This window comes from Pyxicephalus adspersus, chromosome 2 (assembly GCF_032062135.1).
Source record: "Pyxicephalus adspersus chromosome 2, UCB_Pads_2.0, whole genome shotgun sequence".
Classification (NCBI taxonomy): Eukaryota; Metazoa; Chordata; class Amphibia; order Anura; family Pyxicephalidae; genus Pyxicephalus; species Pyxicephalus adspersus.
This window is the reverse complement of record NC_092859.1, coordinates 21,013,811-21,041,189: the sequence shown is the minus strand read 5'-3', so window position 1 is coordinate 21,041,189 and position 27,379 is coordinate 21,013,811. Positions and strand designations below refer to the sequence as shown.

The 27,379-nt window shown below is 35.6% G+C and overlaps 4 protein-coding genes across 4 annotated transcripts; all 4 read right to left on the bottom strand.

Annotated features, from left to right (window-relative positions):
- Nucleotides 1-3,308: 3,308 nt before the first annotated feature.
- LOC140322355 (olfactory receptor 5AR1-like) lies at nt 3,309-4,247 on the bottom strand. Its single transcript, XM_072398930.1, has one exon. The coding sequence runs from the start codon at nt 4,245-4,247 to the stop codon at nt 3,309-3,311; it is 939 nt and encodes a 312-aa protein (XP_072255031.1).
- An 8,628-nt stretch (nt 4,248-12,875) lies between these two features.
- LOC140322354 (olfactory receptor 5V1-like) lies at nt 12,876-13,823 on the bottom strand. The gene has a single exon (XM_072398929.1). The coding sequence runs from the start codon at nt 13,821-13,823 to the stop codon at nt 12,876-12,878; it is 948 nt and encodes a 315-aa protein (XP_072255030.1).
- A 7,349-nt stretch (nt 13,824-21,172) lies between these two features.
- LOC140322353 (olfactory receptor 1F1-like) lies at nt 21,173-22,111 on the bottom strand. Its single transcript, XM_072398928.1, has one exon. It carries the CDS (start codon nt 22,109-22,111, stop codon nt 21,173-21,175), a length of 939 nt encoding a protein of 312 aa, XP_072255029.1.
- A 2,874-nt stretch (nt 22,112-24,985) lies between these two features.
- On the bottom strand, nt 24,986-25,948 carry LOC140322352 (olfactory receptor 5AR1-like). Its single transcript, XM_072398927.1, has one exon. It carries the CDS (start codon nt 25,946-25,948, stop codon nt 24,986-24,988), a length of 963 nt encoding a protein of 320 aa, XP_072255028.1.
- Nucleotides 25,949-27,379: the final 1,431 nt, after the last annotated feature.

The following is a 27,379-nucleotide window of genomic DNA, read 5'->3' as shown; positions in this document are numbered from 1 at the left end:
GCATACCCCAAACTACAAACCCCTAACCCCCTTTATTACCCCACTTACAACTTTACAACAAATAAAACCCCAAATAAAGAGCACACCATATGCTGGTTAAATGGCCTGTAGGATTTTTATTATCACAAAACATGAACTAATAACTTTGTTATCATAAATAGCAATAAAACTAACAATATAAATAACATATATAAATGACCAATATAAACATAACATAAATACAATCAAGTATCAACAAATAGTATACACATAATAACTATAAAATTAAATACCAATCAAACAATACAATCATACAATTACAATACTGATTCCCCAATTTCAGCTTACTTGTTGCTGGTCTGCGAAGGCCACCACATTATACCTTTTTGGGGTCTGCACTTTAACCACAATTGCTCCCAGCCGCCCATTCTCCCAGCTCGGGAAGGATATATATACTTTTCTTTCCTGTGCAGAGCCCCAAATTACTTCCACCAAACCATTAACCAAAAACCAGGAACTCCATACCATAGATGTGTCTCTAAATCCATAACTATTTAATCAACCAGCACACTCCCCTCAAGGACCTCAACCGCCCACACTATTACCAACCAAAAACCCCCACAAAGCCACATAATAACCCTACTAACCAATCAAGAGGCAGGGAGGGTGGGAAAACTTTCTCTGACCCCTACTTCCTTTTCCTGACCTTTTTAACTAGATCTGCCCCTTCCTATACATCCTCCTCCTTAACTCCCCTCCCCCTTAGCTCACTTCCAACCACAAACTTAACCCTATGCTGTCTGCTCCCTGTCTGCCCTGTTATGTCGACTTTCCCTTATGCTCCTTCCTTGCACGTTACAGGCCTCTTTAGGAGCAGTACAAAGGAGTAGGGGAACGCTTTGCTTCTGGAGGAAAAGAAATTTAATCTACTGTTTAGGAAGGGGTTCTTCATATCTCCCCCCTATTGTGTGTTACTTCCCCCACCTCCTAGATTGTAAGCTCTCTGGGCAGGGTCCTTTCGTCCTGTGTCACTGTATGTATTCCTCTGTCATTTGCCACCCCCTATTTAATGTACAGCACTGCGTAATATGTTAGTGATATATAAATCCTGTTTCATAATAATAATAATAATTGCTTTAATAGAAAGCTGGATGCTTTTCTACAAACACATAATTTAACCGGGCATTAAAGTTTTAATGTAAAGATAACAGAGTCTGTTGGTCCAGTGAATGTTTGATTGCCCTTCATGATCAGCAAGGGAATGTTTTCCCCTGTTGAAACAAATTGAACCATGTTTTTTTTTTGCCTTCCTCTGGATTAACTATGTGTATAGGATTTTCCTCTGGGATATGTTTATTTCCCTAGTGGTTGAACTTGATAGACTTTTGTCTTTTGTTAACCAAACTGATAATGTAACTATGTAACCTTGTCAGTTGACAAGATAAGCTTCTGTTTGGATTTGATATTTGGAATGCAAACTTTTGCCTTAGTTTATCTAAACAGACCACAAATCAGCAACATTACAAATAAAAGTTTCTTCTGCATTAATTCATCCCTGGCAAAAGATGTCCTTTAGTATCCCTGAAATGTGCCATGCATGGCTCAAACAAAGCTTGGGCCCCTTTGTGAGTCTCTTCTTTCTATAAACTTTCCATATAGTCCACCAAGATTCCAGTTGTGAACCTTGTATTTCAGAAAGTTGTGAAGAACTAAGCCCTATAATTTGAATATTGTGGGACTATAATAAACATTTTTTTGGAAACAAGAATTCCAGTTAATCTCATCTGTGTTCTTGCAAACAATAACCTCAAAACTTGAGCTTACTTTATTTGGTATAAATTTGAATCCATCCTACAAGAAAGAAAGAATGCTTGCATCACAAAGCATTATAGTGGCTAGAGTTTGCATGGCTGGAGTAGTGAAAAAGATTGGATTTTTTTCAAAATATGGCAAAATGTATTAATTCCTTCATCTAGGCACGCTACCCATGATTCCATGGCTGATATGCTCCAAAAGACCACATCTTTATTCAATCTCCAATGGTCCCTATCCCTTGGAAAGCTTGTATTCCTTCTACAACCTGGTCAGACCATGATTTATATCGTGTGTGGGTGGTTGTCCCCTCTAGATCCTGTTGGAGGCTGAATTAATTTTTACTGGCTGACGAGATGGTGCACCCCGAGGTGTCCAACAATAATTAACAATAATTTTATATTAAAGACTTCTTCTCCCTTAATAAATCAGTATCCCCAGTCATTAATTGGTCAACTCATAAGGCTACAATTAGAGGCAACTTAATTCTTAATTCTTCTTGCATTAAGTGAGCACTTGATAAAAGTATTTGCAAAAGAATGAAAGACTTTTATAGTCTCACACAGGAACAGAAACAGAACCCTTCTGTTGATTTACACCCTAGAAATAATAGTTTACGTACTGAGCTCAATTTGTGCCTCACGCCTAGAGTGGAAAAGCTCTTCTATGGCAAAAACATCAATATTTCACATGAGGGGACAAACCTGGCACACTCTTGACCATCAAATGAAACCCTCAATCTCAGTTATTATTTATGCCCACAATAAAATTGGCAGATAGTTGGTCTTCTCAGAACCCTGTCCTAATCTTGCAGGCCTTATAAAATTTTTAAAGCAGCCTATATAAAACTAATCTACCAGGTAGTCAGTGATATTTAGATAATTTTCTCTCCACTATTCTTATCCCAAAATTAGATGATTCCCATAAGGATTTCTTAGACTGTTCCTTTACAGTACAGGAAGTATTGGAGACTATCAAACACCTCAATAGTGTACCAGGCCCTAATGTTTTTTTTTTTGTATTACTTTGTGGGCAATTTTTTTTCATCAGGGAAGGCTTCTGAAATCCCCCATCTGCACTACCTAAGGATTCTTTAGCCTACATTAGTGTCATCTCGAAACCAAGGACATTTCAGTCCTTTGTCCCATGAACATTATAACATTAGAACATCTGGATGTATCTCTCCTCCGTTTGCTACAATCAAACTGTGATTTTCAATAGATAACACAGTCAGTCCCCTATCTGAATATCAAACTAATCTCATTTTACTCAAGCTTGTAAAATAAAAATACCCAATGCTTATTCCCAGGATCTTTTCTTATGGGCTAAGAGTACTCTGTCATGGTTTGGGAGAATCACCTTAGTGATGTAAAAGTTGTTGGATAGAAACTGAAATAAAAACATTTACATCACTATAACATCAATAAATGCATCAGGACTGTTAGCTGTTTTACATTTTCCACAACCATTATAATGATTTCATGAGTACCAATCCACAAATTGTACATACACCTATACTATACTTTTTTCCACCTGATATTTATTAGTTTTGCAACTGCTCCGATGACCTCTTTGTTTCTCAGAGTATATACAAATGGGTTTAGTGTCGGAACAACAATCACATAGAGCAATGAAAGTAACTTGTCCTGATCCTCAGACTGGTCAGATTCTGGCTTTATATACAGAAACATGATTGGTCCATAGAATAAAATGACAGTGGTAAGATGAGAGCTGCAACTAGAAAATGCTTTAAACCGACCTTTTGATGATTGAATCTTTACAATCGCACATATTATGTATACATAGGAGGTTGAAATAAGTACAAATGCTAAAAAAACTAAACATATGTCTTCTACAATAAGCGCAATTTCCCTGCTCTTGGTATCACTAGATGAAAGTGCCATTAACGATCTTATGTCACAAAAAAAACTATTAATATCATGTGAATTACAGAACAGAAGTGTTGATATTAGCAAAGAAAATATCAATGAGTTAAAACTGCTAAAAAGAAGGCAGAAAGCAGCCAAAACGACACATATACTTTTCCTCATAACTAAAAAATATTGCAATGGGGTGCACACAGCAACGTATCGATCATAAGCCATACAGGTCAAGAGTAAAAATTCAGCAGCCCCGCTGAACATGAAGAAGTACAGTTGAGTAATACAGCCTTGAAAAGAGATTCTTTTGTCTTCTGTTACAGTGATGGACAATAGTTTGGGGAAAATTGTAGAGACGTAAGTTGCTTCTACAATGGAGAAATTACACAGGAAGAAATACATTGGAGTGTGGAGCTGGGATACCTTACATATCAATGTAGCAATTATCAGATTTCCACTAACAGCCGTCATATACATCAACAAAAAAACAATAAACATGAAATCCTTCATATTTCCAGAGGTGGTGAATGCTATGATATTGAAAGTAATCAAAGAAGTGTTCTGACATAGCTCCATTATTTTACTGAATAAACAAAAATAAGGATAAAGAAGAACAATGGTAATAAGAACTGAGAAGGGTTAACTAAAGGTTAAGAATAGGTTAATAGACATACACTTTATTCATGTTTTATAAAATCCTACTACATTTATATGGGACGTTTGTTCCACATCATCAATTTTATTTTTACATACTCAGTCATTTAAAAAACTTTTGCTTACCAGGACATAATAAAAATTATACAGTCCATATCAGATCTTAAAATTTAAATAATACAGCCTCAGCATAACAACACATGTTATATTGAACTGTTTCATTATTTTTTTAACAGAAGTAGTGTGCAATGTATATCCTTTCCATTTCTATAGGCATTAGGAGGTTAGTAGCATCCTCATGCCTTGATAAACAAATCATTAAAACGTGTGACCACCTCTAAAAAAAGAAGAGGTTTAGTTGGTTTACTGGTCTGAGGTATTCATTTGTATGTTAACAAAATGCCAACAGTAAAGATTAGCAATGATCTTAAAAAATCAATTTTTTGCTTCTTATTTTATTATTATTGGCCAGAATTTATATAGTGCTGACATAATGCCCCTGATTTAGTAAAGCTCTCCATGGCTGGAGAGAATACACTTTCATCAGTGAACCTGGGTAATTCAGCGAACCTGGAATGGATCTGGTCCAGGATTCAAAACATTTGCTAGAAAATAGCAAATGATTTTGAGGAAATCCATTCCAGGTTTGCTGGATCACCAAGCTTCACTGATAAAAGTGTATCCTCTCCAGCCTTGGAGAGCTTTAATAAATCAGGCCCTATATGCAGCACTTTACAAAGTCTATAGTCATGTCACTAGCTGTCCTTCAAAGAGGCTCACAATCTAATGCCCAAATTTTTGAGGGAAAACCAATTAACCTAACTACATGTTTTTTGGGATGTGGGAGAAAACTGGAGTGCCTAGAGGATACACAGACACAGGGAGAATATACAACCTCCATGCAGATAGGCTCCTGGCCAGGATACGAACTTGTGACCTAGTGCTGCAAAGACAAGAGTGCTAGCCACTGAGCCAACTGTGATGCCCAAGAATCTTGAAAGGGTTATAACGTCATTTGCAAACAGTCTGAAATACATTATTCTAGATTAAGAAAGATTTTTACCAGTGGAAACATTCAAGACAGTTGTATATCTTCTATCAGTAGACATCCCAGAAAATTCACAGAAAAGTGCAATGCTGTGAGAAATTAAAAAATACCCAAAATACCTATCTCGGACTCTACAGGCTTCAGTTAATATGGTAAAAAAGACTGAAAAGTATGGTTTGTTTGAAAAGGTTGCCAGGAAAAGCCAATTTCTTAACAAAAAGAACATGGCAGCATGGCTTAGAGTTTCAAAATTGCATATGAATGCAAGACTTCTGGAAAGATGTCCTTTGGACAGATAAGAGCATAGTGGAGATGTTTGTAAATAATCCACGGCACCATGTTTGGGGAAAACACAACATATTAGCACAAACACCTTATACTAACTGACAAGCATGGGGATGAAGGGATTATGATCTGGCTTGGGCCATCTACAAGGACCTGACCACCTTGTAGTAATTAGGTTGACCATTCACTTTTGACAACTAAAACTTGGCCAAAAGTGACTTTTGCAACAGAGCAATGAGCTGATGCATACCAGCAAATCAACAATAGAATGGTTGAAAAAGAAACAAAGAAGATGCAATGGCCCAGGTAAAGTCCAGAATGCTGCAGTGGGACCTTAAGAGAACTGTGCACAAATTTATCTTTGGAAACCTCAGAGAAGCAATGTTATAAAGACAGATAAGCCAAAATTCCTCCACATAGCGAGAGTGTGATAAATTCATACAGAAAAAGATTATGCTAAAAAAAGATGTTGCTGAAGGTGTTTCTACAAGTTACTGAATCATGGGATGTAATTGGTATTTCACATATGACTTCCCTACTTTGAAAAAAAAATGTAGTTGTATTACCTGTTGCACTGTTGCATAAACCCTTCTTGCCTGTATAGGTATAAAAAACGTGTTGCTTCTATGAAAACACTAAAAGCTTACATGCAGTCACATTTATATCACATGTTATAGATCTTTAGAGAGAAGTGCAAGGCACCTCTTTGGGATTATTATTATAACAAAAATAAATCTCTCTGCAATTTTTTTTTTATTTTAAAGGATGGCTATTACCTAATATTGACATTTTGTAATTGTCACATACATTTTTTTGGCAATACTTTTAAATTGTGTCACATATTTGGGACAGTTGCAAAATGGAAGTGAACATTCAACATTTGGTTTGGTTCTCTTAAAATTAAATAAACCTATTGTATAAACTATGTTAACCTCCCTGGCGGTATTCCCGAGTGTGGCTCGGGTTGGATTTTCCATACCAAAAGCAGTAACACCGAGCCACATTGCCAAATTGGAGGAATTTCCAGGAAGAATAAAAGTCCTACCTGGTTCCCACGTTCAAGCGGTGTCCTCCAGCGATACCCGGCATCCGCTTCTCAGCCAGCATCTGCATCCACGGCGTGTGGACGTTGGAGACGCAAGGCCAGGGAAAACAGATGCTGGCCGGGCATCTGCTCACGAGTGCCTGGCTGGGAGGCAGAACCATGGAGATGGTAAGCGGGACCGGAAATTTGAAATAATGGCGATTTTTTCAATGCACTGCTTTTACATTTAAAAATCCTCGTTATTCATACCGCCAGGCAGGTTATTTATCTTGTGTTTTGAGTAAGGTGGGTAGCTTTCCCATTGGCAAGAGGTTGTCACACTTGCACTCTCTGATGACCACCAGCCAATGGAAAAGCTGAAATATATATAACTTGACAAAGGCCCTATAACCAATATTTAAGTTAAAAAGTTAAAAGCTGGTGCACTCACTGACAATGTACACAGTGAGCAGGGGCTGTCTGCTGTGTACAAATATAAGGCTTTCTGTTGTTGGCAAACTCATTTTTAGTGTGATGTTGATATTCTGAGTCCAAATTTGTTTGTCTTCAATTGACATTAGTTCCAACCTAGGCAAACTGAAACTTTTTTGTATTTAAGAAATGAGTGTCCAATAGAAAGAATGCCCCAGTACATTGGTGGCTAGAATAATATCTTTATAGGTGACATGCAGCTGCCTCTACCAAGTGGTGTTGGCCCCAGAATTATGGAGGCATCATCAGATGGAATGTCAGTCACAGTTTGAGGAAGACCTAACAACCTCTGGAGGAACTCTGGAGTTCTATGGAACCCAGGCTGAGAATGGCTGGTGTAGTACATTGATCGTGATATTCAGTATTTTTCAGCAGGTTTAGGAGCTGCTCCGTATTTATCAGGGTAACTTCCAAGTGTGAGTTCCAAAAGAAGCATCAATCAGCCTTGATTTTAAAAAACTCACAAAGTTGATAGTAAATATTGTCATGGCTGATGAGGGTGGCCATTTTGGATTGGGGAAAAGAAGATGTATTTTTTTAGAGTAAGATCTGTCAAAATGTAAAATAGTTTTCTACAGACCAGTCTATAGCAAACATTGTAGATTGTTGTATAAAAATAAGTTTACAAAAGAAACATTTTATGTAAAGAGTTGGTTTAATAAAAAATTAGAGGCTGTTCATTTTTAAAAATAAATGTTCTGAATCAAGATCAAACACATAAAAAATAATTTTAGCCAGTTGAACAGCTCCTACTCTTTTAGATAATCAAACCCAATGATTTATAAAAGGTGTCCTTCACATAAGACAATGGTTGGTAATAAACATTTCTGCCTTCTATTGTGTTATTGGGACTGACTTTTTTTTAGCCTAATTAAATGCTTTGGGGGAAAAAATATATTTTACAGTGGTCTTCTTGGAATTGTACACATTTGCACACAGAGCTTAATATAAGAAATCATTACTGGATAAAATATGTAAAAAGATGAATAAGGTACTATATATACCTAACTATAACATTTATTTTACATAGATTACAATGATTATTCCAGCCTTTGTACAGCCTTTAACAAATACCGATATCTCATTATATAACCACATTATAATTATGAAACTAAACTGCTTGATTTTATTTTAATTATCTTCACAATAACTCCTATGACCTTCTTGTTTCTTAATGTATATACAAAAGGATTTAAGGTTGGAACAACAGCCACATAGAGCAAAGAAACTAGAGGGTTCTCCTCCATAGAATCTTTGGGTTTGGGTTTTATATACAAGAAAATAATTGGTCCGTAGAATAATATTACACTGATGAGATGAGAAGTGCAGCTGGAAAACGTCTTGAGCCGACCTTCAGAGGAACGAATTTTAAAAACATTGTGAATAATGCAAACATAGGAGATCATAATAAGCACAAATGTGGAAAATATAAAACAGATGTCTTCCACAAAGAGAACCATTTCTGCACTGGTAGTATCACTCGTAGAGAGTATTATCAGTGATCTTATTTCACAAAAGAAATGGTTGATATTGTGAGAGGAGCAGAAAGATAGTGTGGATGTAAGTAAAGTTAACAGTAATGAATTCAATGCACTGACAACAAATGAACAACCAGACATAATAGCACACACACTTTTTCTCATCATCATTGAATAATGCAATGGAGAACAAACAGCAACATATCGGTCATAGGCCATACAGATCAGGATACAAATCTCTGCATCAGCACAGAATACAAAGAAGTACAGCTGGGTGAAACAACCCTCGAAAGAGATTGCTTTATGTTCCATTAAAGTGATGGATAAAAGCTTTGGAAGAATGGCAGATACGTATGTGGCATCTACAATAGAGAGATTTGACAAGAAGAAATACATAGGTGTGTGCAGTCGAGGCACCTTGCAGACCAAAAGTGCTATAAGCATATTTCCTATCACTGATATTAAATACATCAGGAAAAAAACTATAAATTTAGGAAAACTTTCAGTTCCAGACATAGTAAACCCCATAATGTGAAATCCTCTTATGGTATTGTTTTGGCATTGATCCATTGTCTTTACTCAGAAAAACGATAGAAACAATGTTAATGACTTTACTCGTATTACCAATAAAAAGAAAGAATATTAATAACTTTGAGAACTATGTCAACGATGTTACATTACAGCATTGTAGCTATATACTTTTTAAAAAACTGTTCTGAAGGATATGGGCTGTAATGTAGAAATGATCAGGTTGGTTTTAAAGCTGCCAGGTTGCTTCTTCAAGCTTAGGTTGTATATATAGCTGCTCGGTAAGCTCAGAGTACAATTTAAAGTTCCTTTTTTTAATAAGCTATTAATGCAAAAGTCACATAAAGGGTTTATTGATAAATGTTTTTTCTGCTAAGAATTACCCACATTTTACCCAAATGCACGTTTTGCACATTAGATTCATAATCTTTAAACCATAATAATTAAAAGTTGATTTATATATTGTTTAATTTGTTGTAAAAATGTGTACATGTTTGGATATAAGTTAATAACATTTGAAAACATACCCCAAAGAATCTCTTCTGCAAAAACACTTTTCTGTTCCGTTTCATGTGCCCAAATCTTTTTGAACATATGACGTATGTTGGAGGAAAGTTTTACAAAAAAAGACCTTTTTTATTAAATTATAACATTTCAAATAGTGGATTTTTTTTCCAGAAATAAACACCCAACATTAAACAATCTTTATAATCATACAATATTTATATCATAATCTCACTTGGGCTGCATACTGAAAATTTTATAATTTTATATCCTTAATTAGTTGAACTGAAAATTTTATAATTTTATATCCTTAATTAGTTGAACTGAAATACCATGAAACATGATTGAAATAATAAATACTTAATACATCAACAAAGTGTAGACCAAGTCTTACTTACAAGTGTATTACCTTCTATATGTTGAAAAGGATTTAAACATTTGCTTAGTGATTAGAACGCATTATAAACCAACTAACAATTTATTTTTTATTCTGCATAGTCCAATAAAATAAAACTGTGCTGAAAAAACGTATTAGCTTTGTGGGTAATTTAGGCTGTTGCATGTGTTCTTCACGTTAATATTTATAGGAGAGGTGGTTGGTTTCCTCAAGGAATAAGCAAACGTCTCCTCTGTGTCCTTGTTTATCTAATATATCTTTATATCCTAAATTATCTTTCTGCAACCAGGCATCAAAAAATCTGTTTATGCCTCAATATTAATTCATATGAAAAACACTAATATAACAATATTATGGGCCACAATCTACTGCTCTTTTTATTTATTATTTTTTTGCCTGAAGTATTGTATCTTCTTCCCCTTGCGATGCCGACCAGGCATCTGTGGGGATGCCCGGCCAACATCTGCGTCCATGGCATGTGAACTTTGGGGGGCAAAGGCCAGAGGAAGCAGATGCCGGCCGAGTATCTGTGTTCAAGCATGTGGCTGGGGAGCGGGACTAGGCGGGAAATTTAAAATACTAGGTATTTTTAAATGTACCACTTTTTCTACCTATTTAAAAATACTTAATATTCATAACGCCAGTGAGGTAACGTAGTCTAAGGACAATTTTTGAGGGAAAGCCAATTAGCAAACTGCATGTTTTTTGGTATATAGGAGGAAACCAGAGTACCCCGAGGAAACCCATACAAATACAGGGAGAACATACAAACCCCTTGCAGACCTGTATTGCTCTTCAAGGCCCACAGACCCACAGATATATTGAAAGGCTAGTTCAATACATCTCTCTGGCAGCTAAAATAACAATAGCTAAACGTTGGAGGTCTGCTGCCCTTCCATTGACTTTGATAAAGTGAAACTAAACTGAAAACAAAAACATGACAATTACTTTTAATCCTGCAGATCCCTCGATGGCGCTGGTCCTTCCTGCGATCTGGTCCCACATTGTCCTGGAATTCCTCTTCATCCTGGTGCAAAGGAAACGTCGGGTGCCACCATCTTCTATCTTCTATTTCACCTTCTTGTCTTTTTTCTCCGTCACCCGATCTCGCACTGTGCAGTTGTGAGCTCGAGTGATGTAGCTGCTTTCAAGAGAAATCCTTGGAGAAAAATTCCCCCAAATCTCGGGCATGCGCAGAAGGAGCACCGTCATCGACCCTCTTCTTTTTCATCTTCTTCTTGTACTACGCAGGTGCGAGATCAAGTGACATAGCCTGCTGTAAATATGAAAAAAAAGAGCTGGATGATGGTCAACTCAATAACAATGCCTCTCTGGTATTTTAAATATTAACCTTGCACAATTTCATAAAAACATGGGCTCCTTGGATACCTTGTGTATTTAATTCTTATGTTCTCAGCATAGAGATACTTGCCCTTGTCTGATTTTTTTTTCTTTTTTTTTCGGTAATCTTTGTTTAGGACATGTATTTATACATTTGTCATCAGATGGCTTTCTGTTTTGGAAAACTCCTTTAATGTCTTAATATATATGATGTTACACTCACTTTCTTTTTTTGAGTTAGAATTATTGAAATGTAAAAGTATTAAAAAATTGAAGTTGAATTTACATGCTTATTTAAAAATATATTATCCAGTAATCCTAATATGTGTGAACTGATATTTTTAATGACAGGTTGACAAGGTAAAAGAGGTTATACATGTTACATTTCCAAATGAAAGTCTTCATAATTCTTAATGTCTCTAAACTGTCTTTCTCTGTATTTCCCAGTTAATTTTCTTGTTGACCTACTGTGGAGTAAGGCTAGAAAGACACGTCAAATGATTCTCTTCTGATTATCACCCCAGGGCTAGTATCGGATGAGAATCAGGCATGTGTATAGCGCTTATCCAACGCCGTTCATGAATCCATTCTAGCAAATCCACGAACAACGAATGATCGTGATACAAGTGAAATGTAGTGAGCATAGTGGGGTGCCAATCGCTCGTTCTCCGTCCTCCCCTGTCTATAGAGGAGAATGGCGCTGTATGTTTCCAACTACAAAAATCTAACGTGTTTACATAGCCTAAGGGGATAAACTTCCAGAAGAGAATTTATGGTCTTATGAATGAAAAGGGACAACCTTCAGAGAAAATATAAGGGCATAAAATAGTGATGGTAAATACACTTTACATTTCTAATATTTTTTGTCAGCAGTTGAAACGCAATGGCCCTGATTCATACGTGTGTGTGCTTGTGACTTTTGTGAGAAAATCTAGTCCGATGGCTTCGCGCACGGTCAGTCGCGAGATAGTCGCGGGATTTACCCGCGAGCGGCTTATCCGATTAGGCATCGTAGGCTTTTATATAGGCACCTATGTAGAGGCGTGGAACTCAGTTAACTCTTGCCTAACAGAAAAGAAATAAGTAATTTTAAAATATGCTTTTTTCTTAGCGCACATACATGTTTTAAACATTTCAACAGTGCAAACATTTTTTTTTAGGGCTAAGGGTAATATGTGTGCCATTAGAAAGAATGATTTTTTATGGGAACAGTGACTTTTCATGCAAGCTCGCCAGTGTAAAGCTGCCGGTGATGCGCGGCTCCGGCCGCGAGCTCATCCGGTTGCTGAATTGCGCGACGGCTTCCGATTTCAGATCGCGAAAACCGATGCGCGAGCGACCCACCGATGCGCGAGCGACCTTCTTGATGAATCAGGGCCAATGAATGAGGGATCTTAGCTCAGGAGTAAGTTTTTAATAACTTTATTGGAAGTCAGCAATATAAATGTTATGTCTAAATATGATGAAGCAGCTTCCTTGTGAGTGATTTCAGGTTTTTAATTGCTTCTAAAACATCTTTATTTCTTAAAGTATAGACCAAAGGATTCAGCATTGGGACCAGAGCCATATAGATAAGTGACATCCACTTATCACCCTCTTTAGAGAGTCCGCTTTCTGAATTAGCATAGTGTATGATGGCTGGGCCATAGAACAATACAACGGTGGTGATGTGTGAGGTACAGCTGGAGAATGCTTTGAGACGACCAGCTCTTGAACTTATTTTCATGATGGAGGAAATAATGTACAGATAGGAGATCAGAACCAAGGAAAAAGGTATAAATGCAAAGAAAATATCATCCACAATTATAAGTGTTTCCCTGCTGGAAGTATCACTAGTGGTGACTGTGTACAGGGCTTTTAGATCACAATAAAAATGGTCAATGTTCTGTGAGTCACAGAATGATAATACAGAAGTAATAATGCCATATTTTACTGCATTAATAATGGCTATAACCCAAATGGAAATGGCAACTATAACGCAAACTCTCCTATTCATGATCAAATAATACTGTAAAGGCCTACAGATGGCAACATAGCGATCATAAGCCATAGAAGTCAGCACCAACATATCACAAACAACAGATAACACAAGAAAACAAGTCTGAGCTATGCATCCTGGAAATGACATTGCCTTGTTATTTGTCAGTGTGATTGACATTAGCTTTGGAAGAATACCAGAAACATAAATGATATCCACAATGGAGAGGTTGCATAGAAAGAAATACATAGGTGTGTGTAACTTAGGCACCAGACAGATCAGTGTTGTAATAAGCAAGTTCCCATTCACTGTCAATAAATACATTAGCAGAACTCCAGTAAAAAGGACAAATCTCCCTGTTTTGGAGATGGAGAAAGCTAAAATGCGGAATTCATTTGATGTGTTGTTTGAACATTCCTTCATTTTTCTTTTTTTGTCTGAGAGCAAGCTTGGGATATCTGTAAAAAAAGGTCTGATAAAAAAGATAAGAAACCTTTCTTTAAAAATAATTATTTATGTATACAGACATTTAAAACATGTGATGTGCAAGCTTTATTTGCTACCTTGCCATTCCATTCAGCTGCAAGTAATGAGTATGGAGGTACATGGTTCACCCCATGCATCAATGCCGACATTTGGTGATGAGGGCCAGGGAGAAACCTCAATCCTGTGTGAGCTTCAACTGGAGCGCCATAACCTTGATTTGCTCCTAGCATTTCAAAGTAGGTTTATATTGAAACAAAAGGTGAGTATGTGCAAATGGGTAGATGCATTACAAAGAACATATTTCTTTGCAATTGGTATGAAATCTGCATGAGGCTCTCATCACCTCCTGAAGTGAAATGCCTTCTATACATGAAAATATGTGAATATATGCAAATATGTGCAAAGGCACAAAGTTATTGATGTGTCAAGTCCTAGCCCACAAATTACATGATATATATTATTGTAATCTGAAAAAAACACTTTTTAAAGTACTGTAATGCTGAAGTTCTTTTCATTACATACATTTGTAATATGATCTAAAATTGAGTATATACACTTACTGGCCACTTTAGTAGGTTCACCTGTTCAAGTGCTTGTTAATAAAATATCTTATCAACCAATCACATGCAGAATAGACAGACTAGGACAAACTGATAGAAAGGCAACAGTAACACAAATAACCATGCGCCATAATAGAGACAAGCAGCAGGACATCTCTGAATGCATAACATTTTGAACTTTGAAGCAAATGGGCTACAGCAGCAGGAGACCACATAAATATCTCTCCTGTCAGGTAAGAACAGACACCTGGGCTACCACCTGTACAGGCTCACCAAAATTGGATAAGAGAAGATTGGATAACACTGCCTGGTCTTGGTTTCTGATGCAACAATGGGGCTAGAATTTGGTGTCCATAACACAAAAGCCTAGATCCATTCTGCCTTGTATCAATGTTCCAGGCTGCTGCAGTGGGTGAAATAGTGTGGGGGATATTTTTCAGGGAAAATGTAGGCCTCCTAGTACTAATTGAGATTGTTTAGATGCCAAAGCCTACCTTAGTATTGTTGCTGACCATGTCCATCTCTTTATAGCCGTAGTGTACCTGTTTTCTTATAGCTACTTCCGTGGCTTGGCGCCATGTCACCAAGCTCAAATGATTTCAAATTGGTTTCTTGAACGTGATAATGAGTTCACTGGACTCAAATGGCCTTCACCGTTACCAGATCAAAATCCAACAGAACACTCGAGATAAAGTTGAAGGGGAGATTTGGAGCAACTGCGTGATTCTATTGTGTCAATAAGCACCAAACTCCCTGATAAATGTTCATCTTGTTGGATCTATGCCACAAAGAATTACAGCAGTTCTGAAGGCAAAAGAGGATTCAACCCATTACTAACAAGGTGTACCTAATAAAGTTTCTGGTAAAGAGAGAGACATTGGGCTTAGTGGGTGACAGAGGGAAAATCACTGTGAATATGAAGTAGGTGATAGGTAAAGAGTTTGTTTGAGCATCTAATGGGCATCCCACGTGAGGATACATATAAAAGGGACCAGTTGGGATTTACTCACAAATGGGTACATTTCCAGTCTGTGCTACTGTGTGCCAGAATAGTAGCATGAGTGCGGACATGTGTGGAGCATAAACCAGGTGTGTCTGGCCCAAACACATAGGCAGGAAAAGTCAATTGGTTATTCAAGAATGAAAGTCGAGAACTGTGGAGGAAAAGAGGTTGTCTCTGTCCAAGTAGACCTATAAGGTCCAATCCCGGGACTGACTGAACAAATTCAGCAGTAAGGCTGAAACTGTTGCAGTTCTTTGTCCTTAAGGAGGAAATTTACATAGCTATTGATTCAGCTGGTGATACATTTTACAATATCTAAATTATATATATAAATTTATATAGCCAGGTGATTGGGAGACATTTGTGCTCACAATGCTAAACAATCTCTGTGAGAGCAGAACATTTTTTGGTAACTTGACATTTGGATGGATAAATGTAGGCAAATTAGTGAATTGTGGCCTTGGAAGTTTAATTTACATTTATTAAAGTGCAGAAAAGAAGTGAATTTTTCTGTTTCTGCCATTATTTAAACATTATTTAAACTAATAAAACATTCACAGTTTTTTTCTGATAGATTCCACTGACCCCACTAGGTACCGTGAGACATCTTTCACAAACGGGTAAGCTTTTGGAATTCAAGGAATTTTTTTCTCTTTTTGTTGCATTACCAGTTAGTTAAAAGTTTCCATATGAACATAGATATATCACCTATTTTAAGTATGAATTAGATATGTTCATAAATATTACCCAATGTCCAGATCTCTACATATATGTGAAACTGTCAGTAATTTAAATATGAAATTCCCTTTGATTTACAATTTTTTTTCTGACTGTGTGGAGTGTGAGCTTTGTCAGTGTAAAATTAAACTGGACCTAGAATAACTATAGGAATATATAGGAAAATATTGCATAATATCAAATCTTAAGTTCAAATTATAACAGTAACCATACTGAATTTAAATAAAGAGAAGATGTGTTCATGTTAAACATCCTATTATGTAGAAAAAAAATATTTTGCTAGCACACTTTAGATATTTTTAATAGACACAGTTTCACCACATTAAAAAAGTCACTTTAAAATTGAACACTTTCCTAAGCAAACATTTACTTTTGTAAATGAAGATCTCTGGATGACAAACTACCCACTGCTGTAACGTTACACAGTCGATGGTTAAAAATATTTCTTTTTTACCTGTGAGAGGTCTGAGAACAACCCTGTTGTTCTATCAGAAATGTGGTTGCACGGGCCAATATATAATGGTTTAGAGGCCTTGGGGAAAGCTTTTTGATTTGATCTCAGGATAATTCTGGCAATTTTGTTATAATCATTACTAGAACAAATGGAAAATAAACCTTGAATACTTTTTTAAAGAAAACCAAAAGCTGTTTTTGGGATTAAAATATTTGACATTTTTATATTTTTTTGACGTGGCAGAACTTTCTCTTCAGGAAATGCACGCCTGCTGCAATATTTATAGGGGGTCCCACCCTTTCTAATAGATTTTAATTTTATAATATGAGAAATTAAGTATATGTTATGCAAAAATGATTAACTGCAACATACAGAGAGGGTGTGTATAACCCAAATGCACAGTGTCAGAAAAAAAGGTAAGGATAGCTTGTTGGACACACATAGGAAGTTAGAAACTGACTCCACATAGCAGACTCCTACCATAACTTAAATATAATTTTTGGGATTATTCGTTAAAGTTGAAAATCTGCGCTAAATGCACATAAAAAATACATACTGTATATGGGAGTTCTTTCTCTCTGCCTTCGGTGACGTTTAAATGATAGGGTCAAAATTTGGTGTCCACAACATGAAAGCTCAGAGCCATTGTACCTTGTATCAATGTTTCACACTGCCCTCTTAGTACCAACTAAGCATTGTTTTATTACATTGTTTTATTTATTAACTAAGCAGTGTCATTATACAGATAGATATTGTGATGCAAGTGATTCACTCAATTTAGGCATTGACTGTAAATTAGCAATTCACTATGGGGGAACAACATACACAGATATTTATTAACACTAGTGTAGAAAATTTGTTTAAGGCTTTAAAAGTACAAAAAAGGAAAATGGCTTATTACTTCTGTCGTGAATGTTTTCATGCCGTGTGCTGATGCCATTGCCATCACCAAATTTGTTGTTTCAGATAATTTCACATAAATAACACAAAATTAATATAAAAAGAAAGGGGTGAAACTAGTAGGGAACTAGCATGACTGCTAGGTAAAAGGTTAAGAAAAATGCAAACAACACTTAGGTATAGCTGACATAGAAAAGAAGACAAGATACAAATCTAGCAAGGAGTGGGTTAGTGGTGGTGAAAAAAGATTCATCTGGCAGGAAAAGGGTTGATGGTGGCATAATTTAGTTGGCTTTTTTGGCATGCTGACCTAATTTTGGTCTGGTTCACAAGGTGATGGACAATGTCATATACAGGTTAGGTCGCCTTCCACGTGTGTGCTACACTACTATATCGAGGCAAATCCTCCAGGATTCCTCTTCCTCTGGGGTTGACCCTCTGTTAAAGACTGACTGCAACTGTAATTCTGTCCTCTTCTCTTGTGGATGGCCCTAAATAAAATAGTAACCAAAAGGGCACACCTCTCTACAAAAGAGATGAAGATTGAAAGTCAGGAAAGCCAGAGATTGGGGGGATAAATCCGGAGGCCTAGCAATTCGGCTTAAAAACTGTAGTTCCTAGCCCAAAGCCAGTGGGTTCCCACCTACCCATCCTTATTAAACAAATCTTTATAGGTTTTACTTACCACAAAACTTCTCCCTAAAGTAGTACTCAGGTGGGTTCAGTCTATGCAGGGATTCAAGTACGAAATGTCCAGACCCCCCCAGACATCCCAAATGTGAATACATTTTTGTTAACAGAAAATAATGTACAAAAGGGGAAAATCATTTACTTTCTAATTTTGTGCAGTATACCAGTTTATTTTTTTTAGGCTTGCGCACTGTTAGGACTTTTTTTAAGGCATGGCTGATGATTTACTTATTAAGATTAAAAACCAAAAACAATAGAATCAATTTTATTTTGAATAATAACCTTTTGTTTGTCTGGTAGTTGAGCTATAACGATTGGTAATGCTGAAATCAATCCCTAGCATTCCATAAATGAGTTAACCATTGCACCTAATGTAATCAGTGATGTTACAAATCCCAAGTTAGAAGTAGATCACATTGACTAAAGGATCCAGGAATCTGTCATTGTCTAAAACTTTTAAAATAGTTACAAAAATCTCTATAAGCAAAGGCAATATATTTTTTTAATTTATGTGGGGAAAAGTATGAGTGTTCCCCATTCATCTACCAAATGTTGTAAAAGTGTGACTATTGAACATGATATTGTCACTCACTGCTGTCCAAAAATTGTGTTGCTAAGGTTTATTATTATTGTGGTAGACTCCTTGGTCAGTGGTTACCCCTGACCTGGTGGTTATTGTTACCCCTTTTAAAATGACAAAGCACCTTCAAAGCAGAAACGAGCTATCTGGTGATTAAATTGTGTGATGATTTGGGCTTTCCTGGTTTACGATTTTTAGATGTTTATTACAATAAAAGTTAGTTGTCCTGCAGTTTCCTTCAGACAGTATTTTATAGAGGTAAATGGTTTGCTCTTTAGCCTTCCAGTGAGATGGTTTACTAAGCAAAGTCATAAGTCAGCCATATATTTGTAAAGTTTTACTCGAGGTGATCATGAATATTCATCTATGATAAATTGATACTGAAATAAATGTAATGACAGGTTTGTTTAGAGCAAAGTCAGAGTTTTAGGGCAATCAATAAAATATAGATGAACATTGATCTATTTGTTCATTTATTTAGGAGTTGGTTTGAAGACTCATCCAGAGGCAGCCAAGTTTCCTTACTTTTCAGGCATTTAGTTATCTAGGATGACAAATATGTAGTGTCTGTACAAGGCTTAGGTATTGTATATATCAGCAAACTTTTGACTTGTGGTACTGTGTACCTTTGCCGCTAGAATTTACTTGTGACTTACTTCTGGCTACACATTTGTATTTTCCTTTTTTCTCAATAAACGTGATTTTGACTGTGTTAATGATACTTACAGAGCCTAAAGGCCTCTTTTTTTATTCAACCATATATATTTCAATAACATGAAATCCATAAAGTTCCTTCTGAAAAAGAACAGGCATATATAAAATTTACAGTTTTTTTAGGAAGCTAATTACACATAGCAAACATGTTACATGTGAATATATTCTGCAACAAAAGAACATATCTTAAAGCAGAACTCAAGCGAAAAAAAATCACACTTATCTTCCTGCAAATTCTTCGATGGCACTGGACCTTTCCTCGATCTGGTCTTGCGCCATCCTGGAATTCTTCTTCATTCTGGCGCGAAAGGAGTCATCTTCTTTGTTCTTCAGTCTTCTTGCTTTGTCACCTGATCTCAAGCTGCACATGTGTGAGATCAGCATCTCCTTCCCCTTAGTTAAGAAAATGCCTCTTCAGGCATGCACAGACGGAGCAGCCAGCAACCTCCCGGGATGCGTGACTTTGGCATCCCTGGAGGCTCTGTGCTCTCGTTTAGTTGTCATGTATACTAAAAGTGTTGCACCCCTTTTTTTTTTACCTTTCTACCCTTGTAAAAATTTTAAGTTTAGGTCCTGTTTAAATCAATGTTTCTCAACATGGGTTGCTCCAGAGACTGCTAGGGGTTCTTTGAGCAATGAACCCCTCAAGTCAATTTATTAGATACCAATGATTCTTTAGATTATCTATAAGGGTGACATTCTTCCAAAAGTTAAAGGAATTGTTCCGGCTGACAACCACGCTAATATGCTGTAAGCTGGGGGTAATTAAAGCAGGGTTCCTTGCAACCTTGAAAGTTTTTTCAAGGGTTCCCTACTGTTTAAAAGAGAAAACCTGTTCTAAATTAAGCATATTAGTTACCATATATTACACATTTGATTTACTATGTTAAACTCTAAACAAAGTGGATGTATAGTGGAGAGTGTGAGGCATTGGTTAGTGAGATGTTGGGAATGGTGTAAATGTGTCACCTTGGTTTTTTGACCTACCTATGGTTACGTGTCACAGTTGTTAACAAGCATTTTGTATTGGAGCTGTCTGGTACTGGGGGCTCCCTCTCTCTTTTCCGATTTGCTCTAAACCTTTCTTTACTTCTTGTTAAGAAAATCCTGTGGTTTACAGGGGTCAGTAGCTTAAACCAACATGTACACACAGATGAATGTGTCAGGGGAACATATCTGTAGGACTTTTTTAAATGTATAATTAAAATCTGTGTGCTTGAAAGTACACAGTTTGTTTTGTATCTTGCAATATTGCAATATATATATATATATATATATATATATATATATATATATATATATATATTTATATTTATTTATTTATATATACATATATATATATATATATATATATATATATATAATAAATTATCCAGTCTCTAAAAAAGAGGCCTGGATGCATTCAAAAAAGTGTATTGTGGAAGGACACTCATCCAAAACAAAAGTACATTAATAGTGTGAAACACTTATTAAAATTTAATTTTACTTTTGCCAAGTCCTAATATACTTTTGTATAGGAAAACAGGGGTTAAAAACCTAAAAAATACCATTTTATTATTAATTAATTATTATTATTATTAATATTAGTAACATTAGTAACATTAATAACACCAACCCACTATATGTTGTCATTTATTTCAGGCCACCTTATAGTAGAGGCCTATTAAACAAAGTAAGTTTTCTAATAGCATCTTTTATGTCTTTGTTCCTCAAACTGTAAACAAATGGATTGAGCATTGGGACAAAAGCCACATAGAGCATTGATAGCAAGTTGTCTTGTTCTTTAGAGTGATCAGATTGTGGTTTTAAATAAATAAATATGATGGGCCCATAGAACATTATAACAGTAGTGAGATGGGAAGTGCAGCTAGAAAAAACTTTAAGACGTCCTTCAGAAGAGTGAATATTCAGTATGGTTTTGATGATTTTCATATAGGAAATTATAATAAGTGAAAATGGAACAAATGCTAAGAGAAAATCCTGGATCAACATAAGAATTTCTCTACTTCTTGTATCACTAGATGAAAGGAGAGTCAGTGTTTTTAAATCACAAAAAAAATGATTGATGTTTTGGGAATTGCAAAATGAAAGCACAGATGTCAGAAGAGTTAGCAACAAAGAGTTTAGAGCAGATATAAGCCAGCAGATCAGTGCTACTGTGATGCAAACTTTCTTGTTCATAATCATAGTATATTGCAAGGGCTTACAAATGGCCACATAGCGATCATAGGCCATGGTCGTCAGCACAAAGATATCACAGGCAACACAGAATGTAAAGAAATACAACTGAGTAATACAATCATCAAAAGAAATCCGGTTGTCCTGGGTTATTGTGATTATCAAGAATTTGGGAAGAGTTGTTGAGACATATGTAACATCTACAACGCAAAGGTTACATAAGAAGAAATACATTGGGGTGTGGAGCATAGACATCAAAGAGATAAGTGTAATAATAGTCAGGTTTCCCAAAATGGTAAAAAAATACATAGTCAAGACTACAACAAAAAGTGTCAGTTGGCCCATTTTAGATGTAGTGAAACCCAAGATATGGAACTCTCTAAATGTTGTATTTGAACATTTATTCATTTTTTTCTGTTAAGAAAATAAATATGTAATATTTCTTCAATTATTGTTTGGGCAAAATCAAGTTCAAATTATCATTTACAGACATCTATCAAACACAATAACATTTTCCCATGTTTAAGCCTCTAACTTCCTATTATGGATGTCAAATCAAATCAAGTGTTTTTGCTGCATTTGTTTAGTACACACGTCAGATGATTCTCGTCCGATACACTAATGCACTTTAACAGTTCACTAGTCATAATTCACTAGTCATAATGTTAACTATTAGGGGCAGCTGAGTGTGGTTAATCCAATGTATAGAAAAACAAATATGAGTGCAAAATGTTGTCTTGCTGAGAGACAAAATGTTTCAATCTCTTTCGTTCTATACATTTTCATAAATTTATTCATGAAATACATTACCATTGATAGCCATTGGACTGATAAGCATGCTTTTGTTTTGCATACACACGGTGTTTTAAAGAATAGATAGGTCACACAATACCAGTGTATTTGGATTGTCCTTAAGTGCCTTAAGTAAACAACTCTCAACCTTATGGGCCAACAAAATGCATCCAAGGACTGTCTTGTTTACCCTTCAATGTCCAGTTTTCACTCTTCACAATATTATTATTAATATTATTATTATTATTATTATTAATAATAATAATAATAATATAATAATAATAATATTAAACATGATTTAAATAGCGACAACATATTACACAGTGCTGTACAATAAATAGGGGTAGCAGTTGACAGACTGATACAGACAGTGACACAGGAGGAGGAGAGGACCCTGCCCAGAAGAGCTTACAATCTAGGAGTTGGGGAAAATTTCACACAATAAGAAGGGAGATATGTAGTCGTTGGAAGTAGTGAGGGTTTAAGAGACAGAAGAAGATGGGTAGGCAAGTTTGAAGACATGGGTTTTGAGTGCTTTTTTAAATGAACAGAAAGTAGGAACATGCCGAATAGGATGAGTAAGACCACTCCAGCGAGTCGAGGCAGCTCTGGAAAAGTCTTGGAGCCATGCGTGTGATGGGGTTATGAGTGAGGAAGTCATTAGTAGGTCATTGGAGGAGCAGAGAGAGTGGCTAGGGCAGTATTTTTCTATCAGGGCAGAAAGGTAAGTGGTACAAGAACTGTGGGGGGATTTGAAGGCAAACCACAGGAGCTTGAATTTGATTCCAAGGTGAAATGGAAGCCAATGAAGAGAACTACAAGAAGATGAGTAGTGGGAAGGATGGATGAGTCTGGCTGCACCAGTCATAATAGATTGTAGAGGAGATGGTCGGGTTAGTGGAATACCAGAGAGGAGGATGTTACAGTAATAGTAAATAATAATAATAATAGATGTTCAGAATTCATATAGGCTCACTTACCAGGAGAAATGGTAATCTTGTTTAGGATTTTTTTAAAGCATGGCTGTCTTAGATTATATAGTAGATTCCATCTCAAAGGGATTTAACTAACAGTTTATTTCAGTCTCAGATCAATTAGCATGCATACATTTATTATTTCAGGAAAATATTTTAAAATAGAATTGCCAATGCTTCTAATTATCTAAATGGATATTTACTGTATTTTACTGTCTTGAATAAGGAAATTGGTATTGGTACAAATTGGTATTTGTGGTGGAAAGTCATGGGGGGGGGGGCTATTTTTAAAGCAGTGCATCTGAAATTCACTGAAATATGCCCTGGTGGAGAATCTTCCAGGTCCATGTGTTTCAATGGAAGGTTTTTTGGCAACTGTAGGAATCTGGGACAGTGTGGGGCCTATCTGAATCAATTTTGTAAGGATCTGTATGCCTCTGATTACCGATGGGAATGGGAAAAAAATTGTGTATATTTACAACTAATTCTACAAATGTCATTTCCAGATTAACCACAAATAGTTTTCCTTTGTTGCTAAATAATTCACCAGTTCTCTCATTTTGTTCCTGTTCTTTTTCAGTGTGAAATCAACTTCTGTGATTTTACAAGTTCTAGGAATCGGGGACAGTATATATCCATTTTTTGAAAGGTTTTGCTGTTGGTAGGTTTAGCTTTGTTTCAATTAGAGAGACATGGAAACCTTTAGTATTTTCACAGGTCAAAGGGAACTTCAAGTCAGTGTTCTTTTTAGCTTTTGGCTAAATATTTGGCTTGTTATAACATCAAGGAGATAAATAAATGCACCTTGGTAAAATGTTTAACCATAAATTTGTTTTCCCCAATGAAGAAACCAAAAAGGCTTTTCTATGGTTTATGTACTCATGACAGAAGTTCTCTTATTAGTCATACAAAAAGAATTCTATTTTGCTTATTGCATCGCCTAATATATAATATTTTAATCTGTATATTCTGTTGAGATTTCTGCATTTCTGAGGAAATTTCATGGAAATGGGAGTTTACCAATTTCTTTTATTCCTACTCCATAGGTGTGCTTGGTGCATTATATGTAGCTATCATTTCCCTATCGTTGCATGGTCTTAGAAACTGGTATGTGCATCTTAATTTTTACAATGGTATACACTAAAACCATCAACTTCTACAGGGTGGTAAAAAGAAATTTATTGAATAAACTATCACAATAACATGGATTATTGTATCAAATGATAAGAAAGTAAACACTACACAGAGAAGCATACAGTCTAGAAAAAAAAAGATGTGATACTATATGTAAAGAAGATTTGGCAATATTACTTGTGTCATTAATTATTAAAGAAATTGGGAAAATTAGTGGAAAATAAACAGAAGTTGTTTTCTTTTTAATTTACAGGTAAGAGCTATTTAAAAATGTTTTACATGGGTAACAATAATTGTATCAGGAATGATCCTGGCCAAAGTTGGCCTGCCTGTGGTTGGTGAGAAGAACAGAAATCATCTGAAGTCACAAAACAGAAATAATTTACCAGGATTTTTCAGTATATGCCCCTATACTTTTTTTGAAATATTGCTTTAATTTAGCAGTAGCACCCAAAACATCTTTGTTTCTCAAGCTATACACTAATGGATTTAGCATTGGCACCACAGCCACATAAAGTATGGACAACACTTTGTCCCCTTCTCTAGAACTGTCATTCTCTGGTTTCATGTATAAGAAAATAATTGGTCCATAGAATAATATTACAGTAGTGAGGTGCGAGGTACAGCTTGAGAATGCTTTCAGACGCCCATTTGAAGATTGGATCTTCAGTATTGTAGAAATGATGTACACATAGGAGACTACAATAAGCATGAAAGGCACACAACCAATAAATACGCTTTCCACTGTTGTCAGAATGTCCCGATTTGTAGAATCACTAGCTGACAACATGCTTAGTGCTTTAAGATCGCAGAAGAAGTGGTCAATAATATTGGAATGGCAAAATGGTAAGGATGATGCAATCAGGGTATGTAACAATGAATTTAGGATACCTGTAAGCCAGGAAAAGGCAGACATTGCAATGCACACTCCTTTATTCATGATTAAAGAATACTGCAAGGGCTTACAAATTGCCACGTAGCGGTCATATGCCATACAAGTGAGGATAAATATATCAGCTTGTCCACATAACAAAAAGAAATACAGCTGAGTAATACATCCACTGAATGTGATGTTGTGGTCCTTGGTCAAAAAAATTGACAGCAGCTTTGGAAGGGTAACAGTGACATAGGCAATATCTGCAGAAGAGAGATTGCACAAAAAAAAATACATTGGTGTGTGAAGATGTGACGCCACACAAACAAGGATGATTATAGTCACATTTCCAATGACCGTCAGCAAATACATCAACAACAGTATAATAAAAATCAGAATTTGTCCATTTGGAAAGGTGGCAAATCCAGAAATAAAGAATTCCTTCAAACGATTACACGTACAATTATTCATGGTGTCAACCTACAGAAAAAATGTTTATTGCATTTAGCTTTATATTGATAGGTAAAATATATTAATGTATTGGGACTGTCAAAATATTTTATAAATTTACAACAACCTTATTTTAAAGTTTGAATAAAAATTCTCTTTGTAGAACAAACAATAAAAACATAACTGTTCCATTGTCCATATCACCAACTCTGATGATCTAAGCTTCCTAAATGTGAATCCAAAGCTTCAAGCAGTGGTAGGTGCTGTTTCTTCCCCAGTGTTCCCCTGGTTCTATTCAGACTCTGTTAGGCCCCAGCAAAAGGAAGCAAAGAATTAAGCAAAAACCAGAGACCCAACACCCACAGATTGGGATGTGGGATGCTATAGCTTCCTAAGCAAGCTTCTATTCACATATTGAAGCGGGAACTTTATACAAATTATTCAAGCAAATTAGTAAAATTCTGTCTTTTTATATTTTGTTATATAATATAATAAGAAAAGATAAAGATATATATAGTATAAAAAGATAAATATATATATCTTTTGATTTTGTACCCATGGATATAAAACTATTTTTTCCAATTACAGTTTAGATAAAGAAAACATTTTTCAGCTGTGCTGCAATTTTTTGAAGCATAACTTAATGTATTACAGATATAGGAATACAACCACTAAATCTGAAATGCTTTATAAACCTATGTTTTTAATTTTTGGGCATAATATTTAAAAAAAAGAAGACATTTGAAGCCTAAGAGTCCAATGAAGACAATAAAGCAGTTTATAAAAGAATGAGAGCATTTTTAACAATACATTGATGATATGGATAATAACTGACCCTAGCACCCAAATTCACCTTTATTTATTAGTTATCTGATTCCCAGAACCACCATTCTAATTTAAAGCTTCACTGGAAATGAAAAGATTCAAACTGGACCTGGCTGCCTGCAATATTTATTACAAAAACATGGGGCCACCTAAGATCATAAGTCATATGTATTTATACCTAAGATTTATTAAGTATTTATACCTAAGATCATAGGTATAAATGAAAAGTGTGTCTGTAAAAAAAGATCAATACAGGTACAAAGCAAAAATTACAGATGGAGAAGAAATAATTGAATAGTGAGGGATAAGAAGGGTGTAAAGCAAGTTGTAAAATAACAGAATGAAAGCGTATTAATGACTCAATCATGTTTTCACAGCAAATGACAGTGGAATTGTAAATAGTAAATATAATAGTAAAAAAATAGTAAATTGTGTGCTTTATAGCTCAAGAAAAAAATAATGTGGAAAAAAGTAATACATTTAAATTTTTTTAAAGCAAATACAGAATAACAATACCATCCTAACAAATAAAAGACAAGCTTAGTGCTGTGTTTGTAATTATACTGTAAGTTTTAGTTACAATGATCTATTGCTTTAATTTTTTATTATTCTTGAGACGCCGCATTT

Coding starts and splice junctions, on each gene's coding strand:
- LOC140322355 (XM_072398930.1), bottom strand. CDS start 4,247: ATGGAGCTATGTCAGAACACTTCTTTGATTACTTTCAATATCATAGCA.
- LOC140322354 (XM_072398929.1), bottom strand. CDS start 13,823: ATGAAGGAATGTTCAAACAACACATCAAATGAATTCCGCATTTTAGCT.
- LOC140322353 (XM_072398928.1), bottom strand. CDS start 22,111: ATGAATAAATGTTCAAATACAACATTTAGAGAGTTCCATATCTTGGGT.
- LOC140322352 (XM_072398927.1), bottom strand. CDS start 25,948: ATGAATAATTGTACGTGTAATCGTTTGAAGGAATTCTTTATTTCTGGA.